This window comes from Vigna unguiculata, chromosome 5 (genome assembly GCF_037176805.1).
Source record: "Vigna unguiculata cultivar grain cowpea cultivar isolate G323 ecotype 2 chromosome 5, ASM3717680v1, whole genome shotgun sequence".
Classification (NCBI taxonomy): Eukaryota; Viridiplantae; Streptophyta; class Magnoliopsida; order Fabales; family Fabaceae; genus Vigna; species Vigna unguiculata.
Genome location: NC_140796.1, coordinates 53,133,723 through 53,156,336, shown reverse-complemented (window position 1 = coordinate 53,156,336; position 22,614 = coordinate 53,133,723). Strand labels below are relative to the sequence as shown.

The 22,614-nt window shown below is 32.1% G+C and overlaps 2 protein-coding genes and 1 pseudogene across 4 annotated transcripts; all 3 read left to right on the top strand.

Annotated features, from left to right (window-relative positions):
* The first annotated feature begins 3,704 nt into the window (after positions 1-3,704).
* LOC114183598 (uncharacterized) lies at positions 3,705-8,472 on the top strand. Its single transcript, XM_028070677.2, has 11 exons — positions 3,705-4,075; positions 4,425-4,543; positions 5,050-5,162; positions 5,239-5,438; positions 5,789-6,070; positions 6,159-6,217; positions 6,358-6,394; positions 6,516-6,587; positions 6,708-6,858; positions 7,116-7,259; positions 7,633-8,472. The coding sequence occupies exons 2-11, from the start codon at positions 4,432-4,434 to the stop codon at positions 8,029-8,031; spliced, it is 1,569 nt and encodes a 522-aa protein (XP_027926478.1). The 5' UTR covers positions 3,705-4,075; positions 4,425-4,431; the 3' UTR covers positions 8,032-8,472.
* Positions 8,473-9,998: 1,526 nt separating this feature from the next.
* On the top strand, positions 9,999-14,405 carry LOC114183748 (RNA-binding ASCH domain protein). Of its 3 annotated transcripts, none has more exons than XM_085673215.1 (11): positions 9,999-10,301; positions 10,438-10,634; positions 10,719-10,779; positions 11,010-11,058; positions 11,334-11,388; positions 11,481-11,568; positions 11,819-11,937; positions 12,308-12,433; positions 12,580-12,667; positions 13,609-13,788; positions 14,062-14,405. In XM_085673215.1, the coding sequence occupies exons 1-11, from the start codon at positions 10,097-10,099 to the stop codon at positions 14,160-14,162; spliced, it is 1,269 nt and encodes a 422-aa protein (XP_085529341.1). In that variant the 5' UTR covers positions 9,999-10,096; the 3' UTR covers positions 14,163-14,405. The 3 variants fall into 3 exon arrangements, with proteins under 3 accessions (XP_085529341.1, XP_085529340.1, XP_027926679.1); XM_028070878.2 differs by having other exon boundaries at positions 10,005-10,301; positions 13,609-13,763; XM_085673214.1 differs by having other exon boundaries at positions 10,001-10,301; positions 10,438-10,779; positions 13,609-13,763.
* Positions 14,406-19,854: 5,449 nt separating this feature from the next.
* LOC114183709 (protein SHORT-ROOT pseudogene) lies at positions 19,855-21,955 on the top strand (annotated as a pseudogene).
* The last annotated feature ends 659 nt before the right edge of the window (positions 21,956-22,614 follow it).

The following is a 22,614-nucleotide window of genomic DNA, read 5'->3' as shown; positions in this document are numbered from 1 at the left end:
ACAAAAAGATGTAATAATTGATGATATCTTATCTTAAACATTGCCTTATTTATAAGGACAAAAACGAAATTCCAAAAACAAATATTTCTCTTAAACTTAAGAGTCCTATGGTCCCATTATTTTCCATTAAAAGTTTTGAACAAAGAAATTTGTATTGCTCATGTAAGATAGGTTGAGGTAACTAGTCGAATTTGAACACGTCCAACAAAATATAGAATTTCAATTTTAAAGTTTAGAGCAAAACGTATCCATACCCTCTAATATTTTATCGAATCACATTGAAATTCTAGTCCTCTTCTAACTCTTTAAAAAAATATAATTAGTATTCTGTGAAAAGAAAAAAATTTAATTTGATCTCCAAATAAGTTTAAATGCATCAATTAGAAGTGGATACCATACTTATTTAACAGATACTTTTTTTCACAAGAGACATAATTTAAAAAAAATATATTTATTTTAAAGAATCACAGTCTCACATTTTTACGTCAATTAGAAGTGGATACCATACTTATTTAACAGATACTTTTTTTTGCAAGAGACATAATTTAAAAAAAAAAATATTTATTTTAAAGAATCACAGTCTCACATCTTTACGTTCTAAAAGCATTTCTTAATAAAACAGACCACTATAACAGTTAAAAAAACTGTAAATGTATATTATCGTAATATATTCTAAATTGAAAACTGAACAAAATTTATCCATCTGCAAAAATCCATAAAAAGTTAAAAACTTTAGTTTCCATTGAGTTTAATTTTCATTCTAGAAACGGAATTAAAACATTATTTTTCTCATCTGTTTCGTTTTTGTCCACAATCAAACCGACAAAAGAAACAAAAAGGTTATTGTAGTATCAAGTTTCTTAGCGTTTAAGAATGGAACTAGAAATACAAGAACACATAGAGATGTGGATATAAAGCAGAAGCCGTGGAAATCACTTTGATTCATTCTTTGTTTAAAAAATTTATCTTTCATGGTTGCATAAACCATCTTCCACTTTGCTACAGCTCAAATATAAAAACAAATAAAAAACACAATAAAGGTCCAAAGCAAACACGGCCTCCACAATTGCATTAATAATTTAAAATAAAACTAAATATGTTTTTTTCCCTTAACTTTTTAAAATTAATCTATTAAATTAATTTAGTCTTTCGTCTTTCAAAATACGTAAATTTAATTATTTTAATCAAATTTTGTTGAATTTATTTGATATTTCAAACGTGTTTCATAATAATATTTAACTTAACATTCAAACAAAAATTTGTCAAACAGTATAAATAATTTAAATACAATCTTGAAATGTGTACAAAAATCAAATAAATCCAACAAAATTTGATTAAAATGACTAGATTCACATATTTCGAACGATAAAATACTAAATTAATCTAAAATTTTAAAATAAACTAATTTCAAAATTTAATAAACCAAAAACATATTTAACTCTTTAAAATAAATAATAAATAATAAATAATAATAATAATAATCTATCACACAACACAAGGTGAGTTGAAGTGTTGAGGTTGTCCATAGATACTTCCATTTTTTTTTTCCTTTCACTTTTCCTAGATTTGGGTCCAGTTACCAATCAAAAGTACTGCCCACGTCATCATTGGTGTCTGTTTCATACCTTATTTTTTTATTTTTATTTTTATTTGTTGAATGAATGAATAGTCATAGTTTATTTATATTCAGAGAACCTGTATATAGAGAAATTATAAACAGTTTTATTGTTGCCGTTCTTGACCCTTGATCATGGAGGGAACCAAAACAGTGCACTTTATTAGGGAGGCTTTTTCTTCCTTCAATACAAATAAATGCAGCCCTTTCAGTTTGAATTCTTCTCCATGGGTTTTAATTCTTGACTTTTAAAACACTGCTTTTTATTTCTATAGTTTTTAAATATTGACCCTTTTACAAGAGGAAAATATTTCGATTTTGGAGCTAAAGTTTGGGTAATAATTTAAAAGGGTAAATAATCGTCTCCAGCAAATATTAATATATTTCAATTTTAGTATAAGATGAAAAACACAATATTAATATAATAATTTTAATTTTATTAATTTTGTTTGAAGTCTATTAGCTTTTAATGTAAATAAATGTGTTTCATCTTAATACTTATCACATACGTCGTTTATTAAATGAAGAATTAAAGTTAAGATGTAATTAACTTCCAAAAGAATTATTAAAAATATTTTAAATTTATATAGAGCTTTAATTACATAATATTAATCTTAATTTTCTATTTAATATACATGTGTGTGCGCGCGTGTGAGAGTGAGAGAGAGAATTATTAAAAATCAAATACATATTTAATTACTTTAAGTATTAATAATATTCAAATAAAATTAATGAAATTTAAATTGTTTTTTTAATAAAATTGTAATTTTTATCGTATTAAAAGTTACATATTTCAATATTTATTATAATTTATTTCATTAAATTAAAAATATATATATCAATATTGATTATACTAACTTAATTATTTATCTTAGACACAAACTATTAACTTTAAGAATCCCATATAACAATCGTATTTGATTTTTTAAGGATGAAACAAGTCGTTAATTCTAGAGATTTGTCTTCACTTCCCGGATCCCAACGCAGAAAGTTCGGGATATTACACACGATTTTGGTTAATACAAAAATAAAATTTAATTAAAGACTTTAATTAGTTTTATTATGGGTGTAAATTTTTATATATGGTTAATCAATTAAAATCACGCGTAGTTTAACTTTTAAAATAATTGCCAATATAAGGTGGTTTACGATGAGAAGATACTATAAATAAATATCGTCGTTATTTAAAGATTTTCACACTAACATACTTTACAATTAAACTCTCTCTATCAGAAATATTTACTCAACATCTTATGATATTTTCAATGAAAAGTTATATCATTAAGTTTTTAACTTTTTCCTTAAAGTAATCTTTAACATCCAAATTGGTATAATTACCTATTTGAATTTATAGTTATTAAAAAAAGTGATCTTTAATTAACAAATTATATTCCGAATTTCATTTCCTCACAGAACATCAGAATAAAATAAAAGATAATAATACTATGACTTTCATCTTTTGACTCTCATTTTTTATTTTTTGACGTAGTTTAGTGTGAGTCATTAATTAATATATCATTATCTTTTTTTATGTAAGTTAAAAAATGGAAGTAATAATATAATTTTCCTAAAATAAAAAAGCAGTGAATAAAGAAGAAGAAGAAAAGCGTGTGTGCAACGGTGATATCAGGTGCCATGCCATGGTACCTTGACTAGAAAGTCATGGCTTTTCAATCTTTTGACTTTGTGTGGGAAAACAAATAGAAAACAAGGTTTGGGTCTAAACGCATTATTTTTCAGGTTCGTAGTTTAGACAAACAACAGTATCATTCGGTAATACATGTCACATATTTTCAATGCTTAATTCGAAGTAGTTGTGTGTCAGGTCAGAGGTGGATTAGGTACAAAATTTTGACGCTAAAACTTGTCACTTTCTGCAACTTTAGATAAGTGTTTGACACGATTTTCTTCACCCTTCTGAATTCACTAACCCATTTTTAATAATAGTTATAGAAAAAGTTCTCTAATCTTATTGCTTATTAGGTAATTACTTTCATACATGATCAATGAAGGTACCACGATGGGTGAAAAGTTAACGTGTAAGCTGAAAAAAACTTTAATAAAGGGGTGAAAAGAATGATCCAATTGATCCATAAACATTTGGCTAAAGAAACCAACCCTTCCACGCTCTTATTTTGTTTTTTTCTGTGTTGAGAATTAGTTAAAGAGAGACATCAAAGATCTCATAGTGTTTCTGTTGAGGTTGGATTTGGCTTGTTCCTCCTTTAGAATACCATTTGACTATTCTGAATTTCTTCGTGCTTATATATAAACACTTCTCTGCACCCAAATGTGGCCATTCGAGCAGAAGCTGTTTGTGTTAAAGAAGATTGAGAAAGGAAGATTATATGCACTTTTCATGTGCGATGTGCAGTTCTGCCAATAAAAGGATTATGCAGTGAAACTTCTTGCAGGGTCTTGGAGAGAATTTGCAGCACCTTTCCTAGCTCAGATTATCGAGTAAGTTATTTGGAATTGATCACATGCACTTCCACAGTCAAAAAATGTTCTTTCCTTGTACCCAACTCATTCTGTGTCAAAGGAAAACTTTTAAAAGTTCTTAGCAATTACACCACAGAAAACTGCTACACCTTCACTGCACGTGAAGGAGATTGCTTCTTCTGTGTATCTAACATCTAACATGCATATACATATATAACATCATGAACCATGAACCGTTAGAAACTACTTTCCTCTACGTTGAGTTGGTCCCGTATGTTTTATTTCTGGTTCAGTTACAGAACAAAATGCACAGAGTTGAATTTAAGGAGAATAATATGTGAACATTTCTTTGTTCTTGATTTTGCAGGTTAAAGATGGTCAAAGCTAGCAGCAACAACACCCTGGTGTCTGTTATAGTTATTGTAGCCTTGATTTTCCCAGAAGTAGTACATTCACAAGCCCTCTCACCTAGTGATTCTGTTGCAGGTAACATTTGGTTTCATCACAGATTCAATATATCGCTTCAGATTTTTTCAAATTGCCATGCACTTGGGGTTATTCGAGTTTACATTGATCTGAAAAGGATTAGGGATGTATGAACTTGTTAATGTTAATGGTATGATTGAAAAATCAGTTCCTTGTCAAATCTCATGAATTGTCCAATTGGGTAAGAATTAAATAACGTACACGACTGATAAACCTAAGGTGGAAAGCAACAACCTTAATTTGAGGGCAATACATCTTAGGTAAAAATCAAATGGAATTCCGTCTCTGTGATATGAATATGATATTCTTTAACGTTTTGCACCATTTATTATGTTGTCCTTCACGCATTAAAAAGCCATTAGAGCAGGTCACGCATTATCTATTTAATTTTGTATAAGACCAAATTAAGTGACTGATAGATATAAGTGACAGATTCCACTTGTTTAATTTTTTGCTATTAGCTGTGTCATTGACAGTGAGAGTTATTATGTTTATGCTTGATGCAGATAATGTGTCAGATACCATTACACAATCGGATAATACCATCAGAGTGGACCCTTTAGATCATTTCGAGAAATACAGAGGAGGGTTTAACATCACCAACAAGCACTATTGGAGTGTAAATCTCTCACCCTTTTTCCATGAATGTGATTTGTAGCATCAAAGATGTTGTTAACATGTTAACATTTTTGCAGTCGGTGATCTTCACTGGAGTATATGGATATGCAATTGGGGTGCTCTGCATTTTGTGTGGAATTGTGTATGGAATCTTTTCGGTAATAACCTTGGTTTGCCAAAGAAATGACAGAAGAAGGGTTAAGAAGGTCTTTCCCTGTAATTACAAGAGTTGTGATCCTTCAATTCCTTTGGCTATATTACTCACTACTTTTGCTATGTAAGTGATTCACCCCTTTCTCTCTAGCCTAAGTAACTATGTTATTTCTGAATAGAAGCATTTTCTTAAATAGCTACCAATGCAGAAAATGTTGGAGCAGTAGCTGCCGTGAGAACTCTAAAAACCTTGAAATTGACCTTTTTTTAAACTTTAGGCAAGAACTATATAGTCTTCCAAATTGAAACGGAATTGTCTTTAGCTTCAATTTTGTACACACTAGTTGGTTATCTAAAACCACAACATGAACACAATGGAAATAGATTCAAAGAAAGGCATGAACTGTGTTAATCAGTACCATAAATTTAGTTTTGAAAGTAATAACGAAAACAACATGGCTCTTGTTTTTGCAGAGCTGCAACTGGGCTAGTTCTTGCTGGGAGTGCAAGATTCCATTCTGAAGCTAAGAATGCTGTTAATATTATAATCAAGACAGCGAATGAGGCATCAGAAACGATACAAAACACAACAGGAGCGTTAAAAGACATGGAAAGTAACTTTATGGAAGCCAATGTCACTGCTGAGACATCCGTTGATATTGACTCCACTACTGAGAAACTTGATGATGCATCTGCAAACATTGAAAAGCAAGCCAGAAAGAATAGGCGCCTTATTAACAAGGGCTTGAAACTAGTGTAAGATTCCCCTCTATCTCTCCTATTCCAATCATATGTAAAATCAATAATGCATTTCGTGGCAATAAGGGAAATCTTTTGATTGCAGTTTTGTAACTACCACAGTGATTATAAGCATCAACTTGGTTGCTGTAATAGCTCTGTCAGGTATTTTCAGTTGTTCTATATGTTTAACATTAATGACTTGTATCTTTAGATTAATGAAAAATTGAAATCTCTACATCATATTTTTATTTTCTACAGATTATACATGATTCTCATAAAATGTTGGAAATTTTTGTGAACAGTTTCTGGAGTACTGAGGTTACGGCGGGCACTATACATGTAAGCAAGCTAAACTGTATTAGCTTGAAGTTATAGAAGCAAGTGTATTCATTTTTACATGTATCTTTTGTGTTGCAGATCTAAGATTTTGTTTTATAGTTTTCCTCTTCTTTTTTCACAGGCTTGTAATATTATGCTGGTTGATGACAGTGATATGCTGGCTACTCTTTGGGGTCTATTTCTTCTTAGAAAAGTAAATCGAAGTCCTTTCTTAATTACATAGGTTTTTCAACAGCGTAAATCCTTTTACTGCAATAGATATGTTTTAAGGTGGAAGTTAGAGTTAAATATTAAGAGTTCTTCTTTGTTACAGATTTTCTGGTGATGCATGCACAGCTCTTAACAACTTTCAAGAAAATCCCTATAACAACAGCCTAAGCTCACTCCTTCCTTGTGATGAATTGCTCTCGGCAAAATCAGTTCTATCTGATGTTAGTGCGGGGATCTACGACCTTGTTAATAAGGTAACTTCTGCAAAATCACAATTCACAAATGACACAACCAATCGACATAATAGTAGCATAAACTGAACCTTCTACTCATATAAATAAGAGTAAACATGAACTTGTTCCCTCAAATGACACAACCAATCAATTGGTAAAAAACAAGTCTAGTTCTTAAAATAAAGATTGTTGGTCTATTATTTGAATAATGTTGGTGTTCAATCCAACGTAGCCAGCTCATGAAGGAAGAGTAATGTTCTGGTTTTGGTCATTGTCAGGTGAATGCAAACATATCAGCCATGCAGGCAACATCAGATATGAATCTTGCTCATGTTTGCAACCCTTTCTCAGCTCCACCAAACTACTTATACCAGCCCGAGAACTGCCCTGCTAACACTATAAGAATAGGAGACATCCCAAAGGTAACATTTTCTTCATGAGTTCTATTTCTTCTTTTGATTATTGTTAAAAAGTGGACTTTAAGTCTAACTCAATCCCACAAAATTGATTTGTAAGGTGAATTTGCATCCACTTATATAATATGAATTGACCTTATTTCTAGCCAATCTAGAACTTCCAACACATTCCCCACACATAGGTATATATATCTCATGCATGAGACTAGACATCAATGAGTAGTCCGATAGTGGCTCGATAGCAGATAAAAACAGTAGACCTAACAAACATCACATAATTTCACCTTAAAAGTTGGTTTTGTGGGTTAAACTAGGCTTAAAATCTAATTCTTAACACTTTGAAGACCAAGATATACTAACACCACCGTTTCCTGTGAAGGCATTGAAACCATTCACTTGTCCGGATGCCATTGATGGAAGCTGTGACAGTTTGTATTACATTAGCGGCAGGGAATACACGAGAGTTGAGGCTTACACAAATTCAATTCAGGACGTGCTGAATGTGTATCCTAGTGTGGAACACTTGTTGGAATGCAAACTAGTAAAAGAAGCATTCTCTGAAGTCCTTTTCAACCACTGCAAGCCTTTGAAGAAATTTGCTGAGATGGTATGGCTAGGAATGCTGTTTCTTGCAGTGTTCATGGTGTTGCTAATTCTGCTGTGGACTATAAAAACTCGTCATGAGCATCGTTATAATCTTTCAGATGGTTCTGTGGAGCCTCATTTTGCACCAACCAAAGCCTTGGAATCAGGAACAGTTAAAGAGATCGTGATTTGACAGCATCTGAATTTATCAATAGTGAATTGTTTTATTAAAGATTTGATCCAAAAGAAGTTAGGAACAGGTTACTGGAATGCAAATGCGCAAGCAGCTTCCGATACAACAGTTGTAGCATGTACATAGCCAATACATACACAAGTCAAAAGATGAACCGAAGGTGTCCGAAATTTGCCTTTGGGTGATATATTTTTCACACAACTTTTGTTTAGAAGAGAATATGCACTTTGGGGAACAACCCCAACCAAATACTCTACCGATGTACAAAAATCATCCAACAATAGATGAATCAATATTTTTGTCCATTTGATTAGGTTTTCAGATCATATGAATCTAAGTCCTGTTATGTAATTAGGATGTTTTTAAGAATGACAACAAAATTTCCTACAATTGTTTGTAACTGTTTTAAGAATACAAAAAGAGTCAGTTTTATTAAGATTATCTACTTTTCTTTTCTTCCTAAATGTAAATTAATTTATTTAATTTGGATTATCTAATTTTCATATACTTACAATTTTCATAGTCAAATCGTCTTTCTTTCACTTTTTTTTCTTTTAGCTCAATGAATCTTTTTTCTTTTTAAACTCTAATACTTTCTTTTTATCTTTTTCCTTTCTTATTTTTTAATTACTCCCTTTCATCGAATTTGGCCAAAGAAGTCTTCATTCCCCAGAGACCCACGTTGGAATCTAAAGCGACGTCGTTCCAATTAACGTATACCCTTCTTTTTCATTCCTTCAGACGGGATAATTATGCTTATACACGGTTTAAAAATTAATTTTGAATCGTAAATTTAAGTAATATATATTTTAAGTATACAATCTAAACAGTCAAAAAATTTTAATTTAAGATATATTTTTAAATTACACAACTAAAAAAAAAGATTGTATAATTTATAATACATTTTTAAATTTTACAATTCAAAAATATATTGTAACGGAACAATTCAAAGTAAATATTACAAGACTTCTTAAATTTTGTGAAATTGACATTCTAGAAAATTTTTGGATCATTCAATCTTCTGGATTGAAGCTAGAATCCTGAAACCCATGAAGTGATATTTTTGACGTTTGTCTGGATATATTCACTTGTAGGAAGAAAACAAGGGGGTGGGAAAAGTAATTAGTTTACTGGACAAACAAAATTTGGTCCAGCTTGCAATCTGGTGTTGAACATGCGATTTGTAATTGACAATTACTTTTGCAAATCCATGATTTCCACTTTCACCTTCATTGGAGTTGGAAAGATCTAAAATATCTCTCTTAAATTTTGGATCATGAAATTCAGAAATATTTTCCAAATTATATAATCTTAAATATATATATTTTCAGACAAAAAAATATCATAAATTGTATAATTTGAAAATATTTTCTACATTATATAATTCAAAATATATGTTTAAATTTTAAAATTTTGTAATTTGTTATGTATTTTCAAATTATACAATGTATTCAAATGCATAATGTTATTCTATATTCTAAAATGTATTCAAATTAGATAATTCAGAATATATTTTTTGAATTTTATAATTCAAAATGCATTTTCTTAATCTGAAATTCCAAATTTCATAATATATGATTACAAATTTCATAATTTAAAAATATACTATAAATTGTTTTGCCTATAACGTATTTCTGGATTAAACAAAGGATTGTATCAGAATTACATAATCAAAAATGCATTTTTGAAAATAGGTAATGTAAAATATATACCTAAGTTGTATGATTCAAAAAAATCTTTCCTTAAAATATGTAATCCAAATTTGAATTTAAAAATGTATTATAGATATAAAATATTTAGGGTTTAAGATTTCAAAATGTATTATAAATCTATGATGTATTATGGATGTATAAGTATATTATATTTGTTAATGAAATTATACATGTATAATATACTTCTGAATTGCGAAATTCAAAATAGATTTACATGCAATTTAAAATGTTTTCCGCCCTTCCAGAAACAATGAAGAAGGTAGACTTGGTAAGAGAAGTAATAAAATAATTCCATGAAATTCAACCCATAGTCATCAATGTAATACAGTAGTAACGATAGAATTGAGCGGAAAATGGACAAGAAAAGTAGTGTTTCCGGTGAAAATGGTGATGGGTGTTCGTTTCCGGTGAAGCTCGGTGATTGTTTAGAAGAACTTGTTAGGTTCAGTTTCAGTTCTTGCACTCACCATCTCAATCTTTCTTCCCAATTCTGCTCCACCCTTCTCAAAGATGACCCAACATACCCATCATCCTCACACTCACAATCACAACCAGATGGTACTTGCATACTATTGTGTTTCGTGTGTTTTCTGTTAAAGATGTTTTCTTTATGTGTGTATCCTCGAATAACCGTCCAAATTCTTGAGTGAAACAGTCAACACAACTTATATGCATCTTTTAACTGTTTTTGCAGATTCTTTGGAAGGAGTGCCACCGTATCCCTTGTACAAGCGTCTGGCTTCAGCTCTGTTGAGGTGTATTGATTCTGGAACGTTTTGTAGGACTGGCAGCAATTTAGCCATGGGCCATGAATTTGAAGATTCTTCCATACAGCAGAAACAACGAGAGTGGCAAAAATTGATTCTGGAGAAGGGGTTTGAAATTGTAAATGTAAATAGTGCTGTGTTAACTGATTCATTTCTCCACTTTGTTGAATGCATAAGCTTGTTTCAGTATTGTGTTTCGTTTCCACAGGTTTTGAAGGGTGTTTCCTTTGAACTCCACGTCCAAGAGCCTTTCTTTTCACAGCTAACCGGTATTTGTCAGTCTGTACTTTATTTGAATATGTTGTTCTATGTAATGAGGACGGGAAATTATGTGCTTTTGCTGAACTGTGTTGCTTGGTAGAAAAAATTTATCTATTGACACTTAAAGAAAGAATAAAAACTGCACCCAAAGTACCTTGATTTTAAGAACAGGACATTCTCATTCCTACTGCAATATATGTGTACAAAGTCTTATGGAGTATGGTATTATTTCTTGCAGATGGCCTAAAAACAATTGAAGGGAGGTGTGCTAGTGGGAAGTGCAATAGGTTCAATTTATTTACTTTTAATTAAAAATATGTTCTTAGATATGCACAACTGTAATCTTATTCAATAATTCATCATGGAGTCACATTTCCTCCACTATAGAAGAGTGGCACACTATCATGCACGTGATTCTAATCGAGTTAGTGCTAGACCACCAAATTAAATGTTGCGTTCTGAATTTTGGAACTGAGTCTTCTAGATGTAAAATACATATGGAAGGCCATTTTACTTTTAATTTTTTTTTCTTTAGCGTTTTAACCCCAAATTTGGTTTCTAGGATTAAATCAGGAAATCTGATTCTCTTTAACAAGTCTGTGGTGTTCGAAGTTCAGGTACTGCTTTTGTGTGGTTAATAATTTGCTTCATTCTGTAATGGTTTTTCTTTGCATTTCTCTCTTAACTGCATTAATGCTTTGCTGTGCAGGGAGTAAGACGGTATCCAACATTCTTTGCCATGTTAGAGGCAGAAAGCCTTGACAAAGTTCTTCCAGGAGTTGAAAGTGGGGAAGAAGGTACTGAATATCCTTCTTATAGACAAAGAAGGGGAATTGGATTGTGTATCTACTAGACAAATAGCCATTCTAAGAGTTATTCAACTCCAAATGAACTAACTAAGTACTCGAAGTGGTTATTTGTTCTCAAAATTGTGTTTATAATCCCGAAAGTTTTTAAGATGAAAGAACCACCATTTAATCTGTCTTAGCTTAATCATTTCCAGATTTATATGGATTCTTCCAGAATAACACTTGGATAGCATTACAGGTGTAAAAGTCTACCGGAGGTTCTACACAGAGGAGCAGGAACGTGAAAATGGTGTTCTTGCAATCATTGTTTCAAAATTCACCCCTCAACCCTACGATTCTTTGGCTAGCTTATTCTGTGTGGGTTCAATTTCCTTTGATACCATATTAAATTTCCTCTTATTGAATTTGAAAATCATCTATAACTCCTTTAAAAAGGCTGCTTCCACTTTGTTGTATGCATGATTAATTATTGGTTTGATGTTGTCTTTGATTTGCGAAAGTTGAATACTAAACCTATGATCATAGTATTTATTTCATATGGAGAATAACAATGGTTAACTTAATAATTAGTAATTATTCACTGATCTGTTGCATAGGAGGGACAGAAGCAGTACCATGGCTGCTGATGCATTCCTACTTACATGTGTTCATGGTAATACTCAAATGTTCTCGTATAAAAATTCTTTAGTATAGTTTCTGACTATTGCGTTGTCCTACTTTTGTATAGGGATTAAGCTATGAGGGTGTTCAAGGCCTTCTAGGTCTGATGCAGACCACAGGAACAATTTCTGACGCACTACCTCCGCCAATATCAACTCTATTAGCCTCTTTTAATATACCCTGCACTCCAAATGTAAGAACTTGAAGAACAATGAGTGATAAGATTCTGGAGAACTTTTCACTGTTTTCCCTATAATAAGTTTTTGTAGTCTCTATAGGACGATGCTATTGATGCTCTAAGTCAAATTTTATATGTGCACTTATATGATCATTATTCAGGAAAATGGCTTGAGTCATGGAGCTCGTGCGTTGGCCAAGCATGCTTGTAGGAGTGCCAGTAGTTATTGGGGTTCTCTAAATGGAAACGGTAAGGGTTCTTTTTTTTGAAATAAAATATTTTTAGATATATGTTTGTGTTTTCCTTTTGATTTCGATGCATTGGTTGTCTATGTTTGTTGGCTCATGGAATCTGTTTCCGATGGAATTTGATAAGGTTTAAAACTGGAACTTAATGGAATTACAGCGTACACTCAAATTTGGTAGATGAACTTTCCAACCAGCCTTATTCAAGGCTCTTCTCTGAAAAAACAATTCTCAGCTCTGATTACCAGAATAACAAAATAAGCATGAAACACTGTTAATCATATTGGGAAAACTCCTCAACCGAAGGAATGATAATAAGACACAACATTGGTTCGACACCTCTTGCCTCTATGACTATTTAAACATCTCAAGAAGATTGCAAGTTTTGTCAAACTTGAAAACCTTCTCATTTCACAAGAGACTCTCCACTTAAGTGACCTCACACTTGTGGATTCCTCACTCTTCTCTTGAATTTGAATGCATTAACTCTTCATGAGACTGCCTACTCTTCACATTCCCAAGACCCTTGAAAATTCACATCTCTTGTAATACGAGCCTTGAATGAATTTCATAATCGAACCACCTCTTAATCCTTCTTTATTTCTAACAAAACGTAATTCCTATCGTCAAAAAGAAAAACAACACATACCTTCTGTAACTACACCACATACAAATAAATAACTGCTACATAATTATCCTACTATATTATTTCCCTACGGCTACCCTACATAACTGCGCCACATTCAATTAGTTAACTACAACAAAATCCATGTTTTGAGCTTGACATCTTGACTTTGGGCTCAAACAAAATTTGTCTGAAGATTTTATCTGAGTTAGCTTCACTATGTTTGCTGGAATGTTTAGTGAACGTATTAATAGTGTGCACTGCTTTCAAATAACTTGATCACGTTTTCACTGATCCTGTCTTTTTCAATGTTCTTCTAGATTCTAATAAAAATAGGCTTGCAAAGGATGCCATTAACCGCTTAATAGCACATTGTTGTTGGCTGAATGTGCATATTGTCCCACCGCATGGAGTTGTCTTTGAAATAAGGGTTGCCGATGGATATGGTGCCCGCTGGAATGAAGATGGAAGTAAGGTGTGTGGATACCCACTAAGTTCTGGTATTTATCTGCTTCCATATTGGTTAATGCATGACATACCGTCCTATCTTGTCTCATAATTTGAAGTATGACAACATGTTCAACCTTAAGCATTTTGATGTAACTACTGTTAGACTCATCTAATATTCAATGCTGGGAGTAAGGTTTAAACCTGGAGAAAAGTTTGTACTTTTCAAGCAGGATTCGTTTTTATCAAGCACTTGTCAATTAAAATAAAATTCTCAACCTAATTCTTTTCAATGTTTTTTGTTTTTTTTTTTTTTGTATTTTCAGTTTATTGGATTTTTAGAGCCTTACATGCAAGATGGTCACTCAAAGGGATGGAAGCACTAGTTATGCTAGCTAGACAACAGCAACTGCAGCTTTGTAATTGAACGTCACAAATTTTCCTCTTTTATCTTTTGATGGAGCTGTGTTATGGTACAGTATTTGTTTTTTATCTCTTGACTATAGTTAACACTCTAGTCTGTATCTCAGAGTAATCTACTTAAGGAGACTTCTGTATATAGATAGATGATTTAGTCAGTATAAATGCTACTTGTTTCATCTTGTACTTTTCAGAAGAAGTGTCTGTTTAGCCCAACTTGATCATTAAAAGATGCTGACAATTTCCATTATGACTCCTTTTTATTGGGTCCGTAAGCTCCTTTTTATCTTTATCCATATGACTTCTAGTAGTTTTGGGTCCTTGACATTGCCATATTGGGGCTTCATGGTCGGTTTCATATCTTGTGTCTTTTATTCCTTTTCTTGTCGGCGTTTACATGAGCACATGTTGTGAAACATTTCAAACAACTAAAGCCATCATTTCACTTGGTAGAGGTGGCTAAATAGATGAATTTTCATTAAGCTCCACCAAAATCAAAAAATTTACAACCCCTCTCTAAAAAACATAATACAAACAGTGTTTGTTTATTACACAGAACCTTTGATTTCCAGTTAACTATTTTTCTGGGAATGGGATTCATGGAAATAGATGTATAAATTGTATTTGACTATTATTCAACTTTCTTAATAATAATATATTCACTGTTAATTTCTTTGAGAAAGTTCAGTAAAGGTGGGAAATTATATTTCTTTATTCATACATTGGCATTGCCAAGAATTGTTTTATTTTTAAGTAGTACATGAACTGTGCATAAAAAGAATTGGTGCTGGTTGTGGTGGCAATCACTAAGGTATATTTGTTTTTGACGTTGAAATGTTAAATCATTAGTTCATCCCAATCCATCAAGACACTAAATGAGAAGACCATGGCCTATGTTTGAAGCATTGGCATAACAACAGCTGGAAGCTATGAATGTGCTGTTCCAAACCTATCACAATCATTACCTTTAACTCTGCCATGGCTCACATCCATTGTCCTGCCACTCCAGTGAATTACAGTTATACACGAGACACCACCTTCTGTTTCCTACAACTCTGCATAGGGTTGCACGGTTGTTGTAGTACAACTTGGGAGGTAACTAGGTTGTAGTTGTCTCTCTTTGTTTGCATGTATTTATGTATATTTGCGTGTCTAACAAGCATGTTAGTGTGAGGTAAGTTAAACTGTCTCTAGTACTCTAGCTCCATGCATATAGACATCTGAATGAGGCATGAAATCGATGTCTTCTATTCTAAAATTATGACACTTTAGTGTCCTATTTGGTCATTTTTAAATGGAGATTCTAGGAAATAATAAAAAAGAAACAAAATAAAACAAAAACTTTGTAGTGAAATTAGAAAACCTTGGACTTAAGGTAATTCTTGTGTAGGAAGAATCCATAGGAAAAAAAGAAAATTAGATTTGGAGACATATCCCATTCTTGGATGTATCAATCAATGTGTGAGAGAAGTTAGTGGAGGCATGTAACGTCAGCCTCCTCAAAGTGCTGCCTCCATCTGCCAAATTTTGAAACAAGTCATGTGACTCCAATTTTCCATCAGCTTATTATGAAATTATTGCTTGCATATGAAGCTAGAAGAGTTTGATAAGATATATTAAAGGCGTGTTTGATAAGAGTTATTTTCAAAAATATTTTCTTTCTTTGTATTAGTTCTGTGATGAAGCACATGGATCACTGCAAATTAATAGGAATAAAAGATGAGTTTTGGGTGATCAAAATATTTATTCATGGAATGTAAAGTACTGATCTTTTTGAATTCTGTCATTTATTTACAAAATGATAAGAATTTCAAGATTGAATCTTTGATCACATGCTAAAGTCCTGATTTATGAAAACAACTTGTCGGGAGTGATCTTATCTGCATAATTACCTTTGAAGATTTATTACAACTTGTAGATCACAATTGAATCACATGGATCATCATTTTTCTGTCCATAGTTAATCTTGTCGGCTGGCAAAAACATTTAGAAATTTGTATGAGATCAACTGTTGCATAAGATCTTCAAAGAATGTGCAGTTAGTTCATGACAGTTGATGAACATGAAATACATTTTGAGAAAAAGTTTTCATGCAGAAGCAACAATTTTTTTTTTTTGTGTAAATTTGTTTGTCCCTTGTTGTGTCACTAGAATTAAAGATACAAATTTACTGATAACAAGATTGATTAACTGAGAAAAACAATTTCCAGACCCTTGAATTAGCTATAATCATTCTTGTTAGAGATGTGACAATAATTAAGTTTAATTAGTCTACAATTAAATAGTGAATGACGAAATTATATCATCAATATTACGTAGAAAACTGGAATTTGAGAAGGTTAAGTTGAAAAATCATGTCAGAAAGTATGGTCCTTCATAAATTTGTGACATAACTTTATATCCAGTGGAATGTGATGAATAAGGCGACACATGTAGTGGACAAGGAAAAGTTGGAAAATCATGGACCACCATCAATAGGATCGCCCATAAACCTTTTTAACAAAGTTAAATAATTATTAAGAAAGGGATGAGCCTATAGCAAAGACATTTTCTCCAATGATTAGATGGAATGCTGGTAGCAAGACCTTTTCTCAACCTTGTCTTCTTGCCTAATCATTGGTGGGGAATAACTTCCATTTGATACCATTTAATTTTCAGCTATTGTTAATTCCAACTTAATCTAAACACGCAAGGATGCTAATTAAAGTTCCTTATTAATTATACATCACTAAAAAAAGCTTGTATTTATCGACTGTCATTATCCGTAGATAATTACAAAAATTCATTAAAAATCATGGATTTTGATAGACAAAAATTCATCAATAAAAATGCAGTTGATAATATTTATCGACAGAAAATGAAATCTTTGAATAATTATCGACAGTTATATTCTTCTATAATTACATTCTTTTTTTGCATTTATCAATGATCAGTCTCTAAAGTTCTCTACTGTACTGTCTCTAAAACAGATAAATTCTATAAGTATTTTTTAAAGTATTAAGCATCCATCATTTTAGTCCTTATGCTAATGTATTTTGAGAAAGTTTAGGGACTCATTTAGCAAGAATTTTTATACTTCTGTATGACTAATGCAGATCTTTTAAACTGTAGAGACTAGTTAATTAAAACACTTCAAAAGAGAGGTCAATAATTTCAGATGGTTATTCTTCCAATTACTTTTTATCAGAGTTTTTTAAAACAGGAGATAATTTTTTATGTTGTAAAGCTTAATAATTTTAGTGTATGTCTCCTAAAGTTTACAGTTGAAGCTTTTGAAAAGTATCTAAGTTCAGTACATAAAGAAACAACACATGCCCTCTTGTCTGTCTTTTGGCTTTTGATATTTAGTAAAAGGTTATGCAGAAAAAATTATGCAGCAATAACTTATTTGGTGTTCTAGACAGTAGAATTAAGAGGATCAAAAGATGACAACATGCCTTAATCGGGAGCATTGGTCATGGATGACAACATATACATGAATTTTGGAAGCATATTTTTCTTGATTAATTTTTTGTGCATGCAATAATTTAATTTCATAAATCTGAACTTTACAAGGTGACATATACCTTCAAGATGCTAATTAATCAATGCAGGAGGAAGGTCATCATCAGGCATCTCTGTCGTTATCATCATCTTCTTATGCATAATTTTGTTAATTAGTAAGCAATTGACAATACATACATATTTGAAAGGAAAACTTAATAGTTTTTTCTAGAAAAAGAGATTAATACGAAGTCAACAGAGTTTAAAATATCTAATAAGATGAAGTGGCATAATAAAATGTTATATATAGTATTTATCTATAGCCTTTATCATCATGTATTTGTTTGCATTCAGTAAAGAAATATGGTGTTTGTTATTTTTCTTTTAGAATGATCTGATTGCCTTATCGAGTGATTGAGGATTCCTAACCCACATATTTTATATGTTGGAATTTATGTTCTATCCCTTCCAAACCAACTTGGGATTAAACTAGACACTACCATCATAATGAATTGATGGATTCCTTTCTTCTGCCATGTAGATCTTTCCCATCTTAATTTTTATGCATGTCATACTACTAAAAAAAAAACTTAAATTTCTTGTTAATTTTGTTTTGAATTTTTTTTCGTAGGAAATATTACAAATTTTGTTGTAAAAAAAATTACAAGAAATTGTTACCAATTTTTTTGTAAAATATTTTATATAAAACACTATTCACAATAAATTTTGTAGGAAATACTCGCAAATTTTATAATTTTGTGAAAAATAATTACCCACAAAAGAATTATCTGTCAATTAAGATTCTTATAAAAAATGGCACAAAAAAATCTTTTCTTGCGAATGTTTTTAACAAATTTACAAAAAAAAAATTCATCATGAAAATTTCTAATAATGAATTACTATTACTTCAACATATTTGATTAATTTATGCAAATTGCTCGTAGATTCGTGATTATTTTAATATATTTCTTTTTATTATTGCCTGAAGTTAATTTCTCTCCATTAATGGATATACTCAGGTCATTTAATTAGTAGAGTTTTATTAGTTAATGTTTTATATAACGACCAGTTAATAATCTAAACATCGGTTACTTTATATAGTTTTAATTATCATCAGGTCGAATTAATAGCGATCAATAGCAGCCAGCTTTGTCAGTATTGTCGCTCACATAATTTCTGTTTTGTTTTCCTTTCTAAATCTGAAAAATGATTTTAACATTATCTGCACAACTCTACTATACAAAACTATAGTGATAGTTTATATCACTTCATCCATCAAACATTATTTGAATTTGTTCGTATAATCTATGATTCAATCATTAAGCTTCTTTGCTTAATTTCTTTCAAAGAAGATATATAAGATAAGTGTTCTATAATGTTTTGTGATTTCATATAGTTATACCTAATTAATATCTACTTTTTTTAGAATGTATATAACTTTCTTATTTTACATTTATAAAAAAAAATAGCTTAAATAAAATAACAAAAACAAAGCACTTTTTCAAACGATAGTCAATTAAACTGTCAAATATTATGTAAAAAATTTAAAATAAGTTTACTTTCAATCAAACTAATGGCTTAATGTTTTAATCCTTATAAATATTTCATTATTATTTTTGTTCTCTGAATTTTTTTCTCAATTAGCATCATTAATTATTTAATAGAAAATCTTGATGTGAGAGTAAAAAAAACACATCTGACAAGAGAAAAAAAAGAAAAAAAACAAATAAAAAGAGTATTAAGCTAATGTCAAATATAACAATCGCGATTAAATATAAGAAAAGGACAATGATTACTAAATTTTGATAAATTTTTTTTTAATACAAAGTATCAGTTTTCTAAATAATTTCGAAATATTAAAATTAAGAAAATAAAAAAATAAAAAATCACTTAAAATTTTTTATCTAAAATTAAAAGAAAAAATTATCCAAATTTAATAATAATCATAATATATATATATATATATATATATATATATATATATATATATATATATATATATATATATATACATAACCGCAGCTTAAAAATAATGACACCTGCTGAAAGTCAAAAAAGAAGAAAACAGTTGCCACATCTATTATTGAAATTATTTCCCAGGGAAAAGGTAAAAAATCAAACAACATGTGTATACAAAAATTCTCTCACCCAGGTAACGACCACATAGTCCTTGTACTTGAACAACATATATACCAAGTATATTTATGATCACAATTATATATAGAGAGAGAGAGAGAAAGAAGCAAAGTGATTAAAATAGTAGGAAAGAAGAGATGAGAAGTTGTGACAAGGACCCTGTATATAATTTCCAAATCACGGTTTTGTGTTCGCCATTTCAACACAAAAGAGATTGGAATTAGCTTCTCTTCACCTTTTTCAGTTCAAAGGGCATTTCAATAATCAAACAACCTCAACGACTAGTCCATTGTTGTCCACAATCGATTCCTTCCTAGAAAAATTACACATCAATATGCACTTAAGTCCTTACACCACCACTCCAAAGAAGCCATCACCACATTCCAACACCCACCACCACCACCACCGCCACCACAACAACCACCACCACCACCATAGCAACAACATTGTTGATGAGGCTGCAGCGTTAGATAACACCAACATGCATCGCAGCAACCAGAGCCACACATCCACAAGTCGTTCTTCGGACTCGAGTGAGCCGAACGAAGATGGCAAATGGGCACCGAAGCTTCTGAGAGAGTGTGCAAAAGCGATATCAGAGAGAGATTCCACGAAAACGCACCATCTTTTGTGGATGCTGAACGAGCTTGCTTCGCCCTACGGTGACTGCGATCAAAAGCTCGCGTCTTACTTCTTGCAAGCCTTGTTCTGCAGAGCCACCGAGTCCGGCGAGAGATGCTACAAGACGCTCTCCTCCGTGGCGGAGAAGAACCACACGTTCGATTCCGCGAGGAGGTTGATTCTCAAGTTCCAGGAGGTGAGCCCTTGGACCACGTTCGGACACGTGGCCTCCAACGGGGCCATCTTGGAGGCCTTGGAGGGAGAGCCCAAGCTCCACATCATCGATCTCAGCAACACGCTTTGCACGCAGTGGCCCACTTTGTTGGAGGCTCTGGCCACGCGAAACGACGAAACGCCGCACCTGAAACTCACCGTGGTGGCGCTTGCGGGGTCGGTGATGAAGGAGGTTGGTCAACGGATGGAGAAGTTCGCGAGGCTCATGGGCGTGCCCTTTGAATTCAACGTGATCACCGGCTTGAGGGATCTCACGAAAGAAGGGTTGGGGGTTCAGGAGGACGAAGCCGTCGCCGTGAACTGCGTCGGGGCGCTGAGAAGAGTGGAGGTTGAAGAGAGGGAAAACTTGATTCGCGTGTTGAAGTCTCTTGGCCCTAAAGTGGTGACCGTGGTGGAGGAAGAAGCTGATTTTTGCAGCTCCGGGGAGGATTTCGTAAAGTGCTTCGAGGAGTGTCTGAAGTTCTACTCTCTCTATTTCGAGATGTTGGAGGAGAGTTTTCCTCCGACCAGCAACGAGAGGTTGATGTTGGAGAGGGAGTGTTCGAGGAGCATAGTTAGGGTTTTGGCATGCTGTGGTGGTGGTGGTGGCGGTGATGACATGGAAGACGACGGAGAAGAGTTTGAGTGTTGTGAGAGGAGGGAGAGAGGAACACAGTGGTGTGAGAGGCTGAGGAATGCATTTTCGCCGGTGGGTTTCAGCGATGATGTGGTTGATGATGTGAAAGCGTTGCTGAAGAGGTACCAACCAGGGTGGTCACTGGTGGTTTCTCAGGGTGATGATCATCTCTCAGGGATTTACTTGACATGGAAGGAGGAACCAGTGGTTTGGGCTTCAGCATGGAAACCCTAGAATATCATATCATATCATACTCACTGAATCAATGAATCAATGAATCTATGAATCAATGAATGAATCATTGAATCAATGAATGAATGAATGAATCTCACTGTATATCTATATGATTATTATATATATCTATATATATCTGTGTTTTGTAACGATTACTACGTAGGAAGGTAGAGAAAACCTTGTTAAAAACCAAGGGATTGAAGAGAAACACAGTGGAAAATAAGGTGCATGATTGTGAGGATATATAGCAATAGGAAGTGGAGTTTATAGGAATGGATTTTTCTTGTGATTCTTGCATGCTTTGTAATCTTTGTGGTGTCCAAAAGAGGAAGCTTTTTTGCTTGGGAGTTTGTGTTGTTAGACTTTAAGACTTTTGGTAGAATCAAGTTGAATTCATTGCTTTTGGTTGTTCTTGTTTGAAGGTGTTTGCACTTGTGCTCTTTTTATGAATTCCATGCCATGCTATGCTTATTCCTTCTCCTTTTCTTTTTCTTTCAGTCTGCATTGGTACACCATGTCAGATTTCATCCCCATCAATAATGCTCTCTGTACAAATTATATATATATATATATATATATATATATATATATATAAAGAAAATGATAATATGACTCTATTTTTTTATTTTCATCCTTTATTTTCTGATAAAATTTAATGTAAATAATTGATTAATGTACTGCTATCTTTATTTAAAAAAAATAAATGATTTATATAAAATCATATCAAGAAATAAAAGATAAAAGTAAAAAAATAGAATCAAAATATAATTTAACTTTGTATATATACACACACACGAGAAAGAAGAAAGAAAAAGAAAGAAAAGAAAAATGAATTTTCTGTCAGAAATTTTGTCCATGGAACTGCATTGGTGTTCATATCTATAAGTACAATAATACTGATGGAAAATACATATGTAGCTTAATCTGAAGTCACATATAATACCATAAACACATCAATTTCTTTTTCACACTCATATTATAGATACTATATATGGCTTACAAAAATTAACATATTTGTCCTATTTTTGGTGGATCACGAATTTTTTTAATGGCAAAATAGGGAATGTATAATTTTTGATAAATAAGTTAATTTTAACTTATGGAAATTTTAATATTATTCCATTTTTTATACATT

Excerpts from the sequence above, each read along its gene's own strand:
- LOC114183748 (XM_085673214.1), top strand. The coding sequence starts at position 10,097 with ATGGACAAGAAAAGTAGTGTTTCCGGTGAAAATGGTGATGGGTGTTCG. Across the intron at positions 11,389-11,480 it reads CTGTGGTGTTCGAAGTTCAG|GGAGTAAGACGGTATCCAAC; the intron begins GTACTGCTTTTG and ends TTTGCTGTGCAG. Across the intron at positions 13,764-14,061 it reads GGAATGAAGATGGAAGTAAG|TTTATTGGATTTTTAGAGCC; the intron begins GTGTGTGGATAC and ends TTGTATTTTCAG.
- LOC114183598 (XM_028070677.2), top strand. The coding sequence starts at position 4,432 with ATGGTCAAAGCTAGCAGCAACAACACCCTGGTGTCTGTTATAGTTATT. Across the intron at positions 5,439-5,788 it reads TTACTCACTACTTTTGCTAT|AGCTGCAACTGGGCTAGTTC; the intron begins GTAAGTGATTCA and ends TTGTTTTTGCAG. Across the intron at positions 6,071-6,158 it reads AACAAGGGCTTGAAACTAGT|TTTTGTAACTACCACAGTGA; the intron begins GTAAGATTCCCC and ends TTTTGATTGCAG.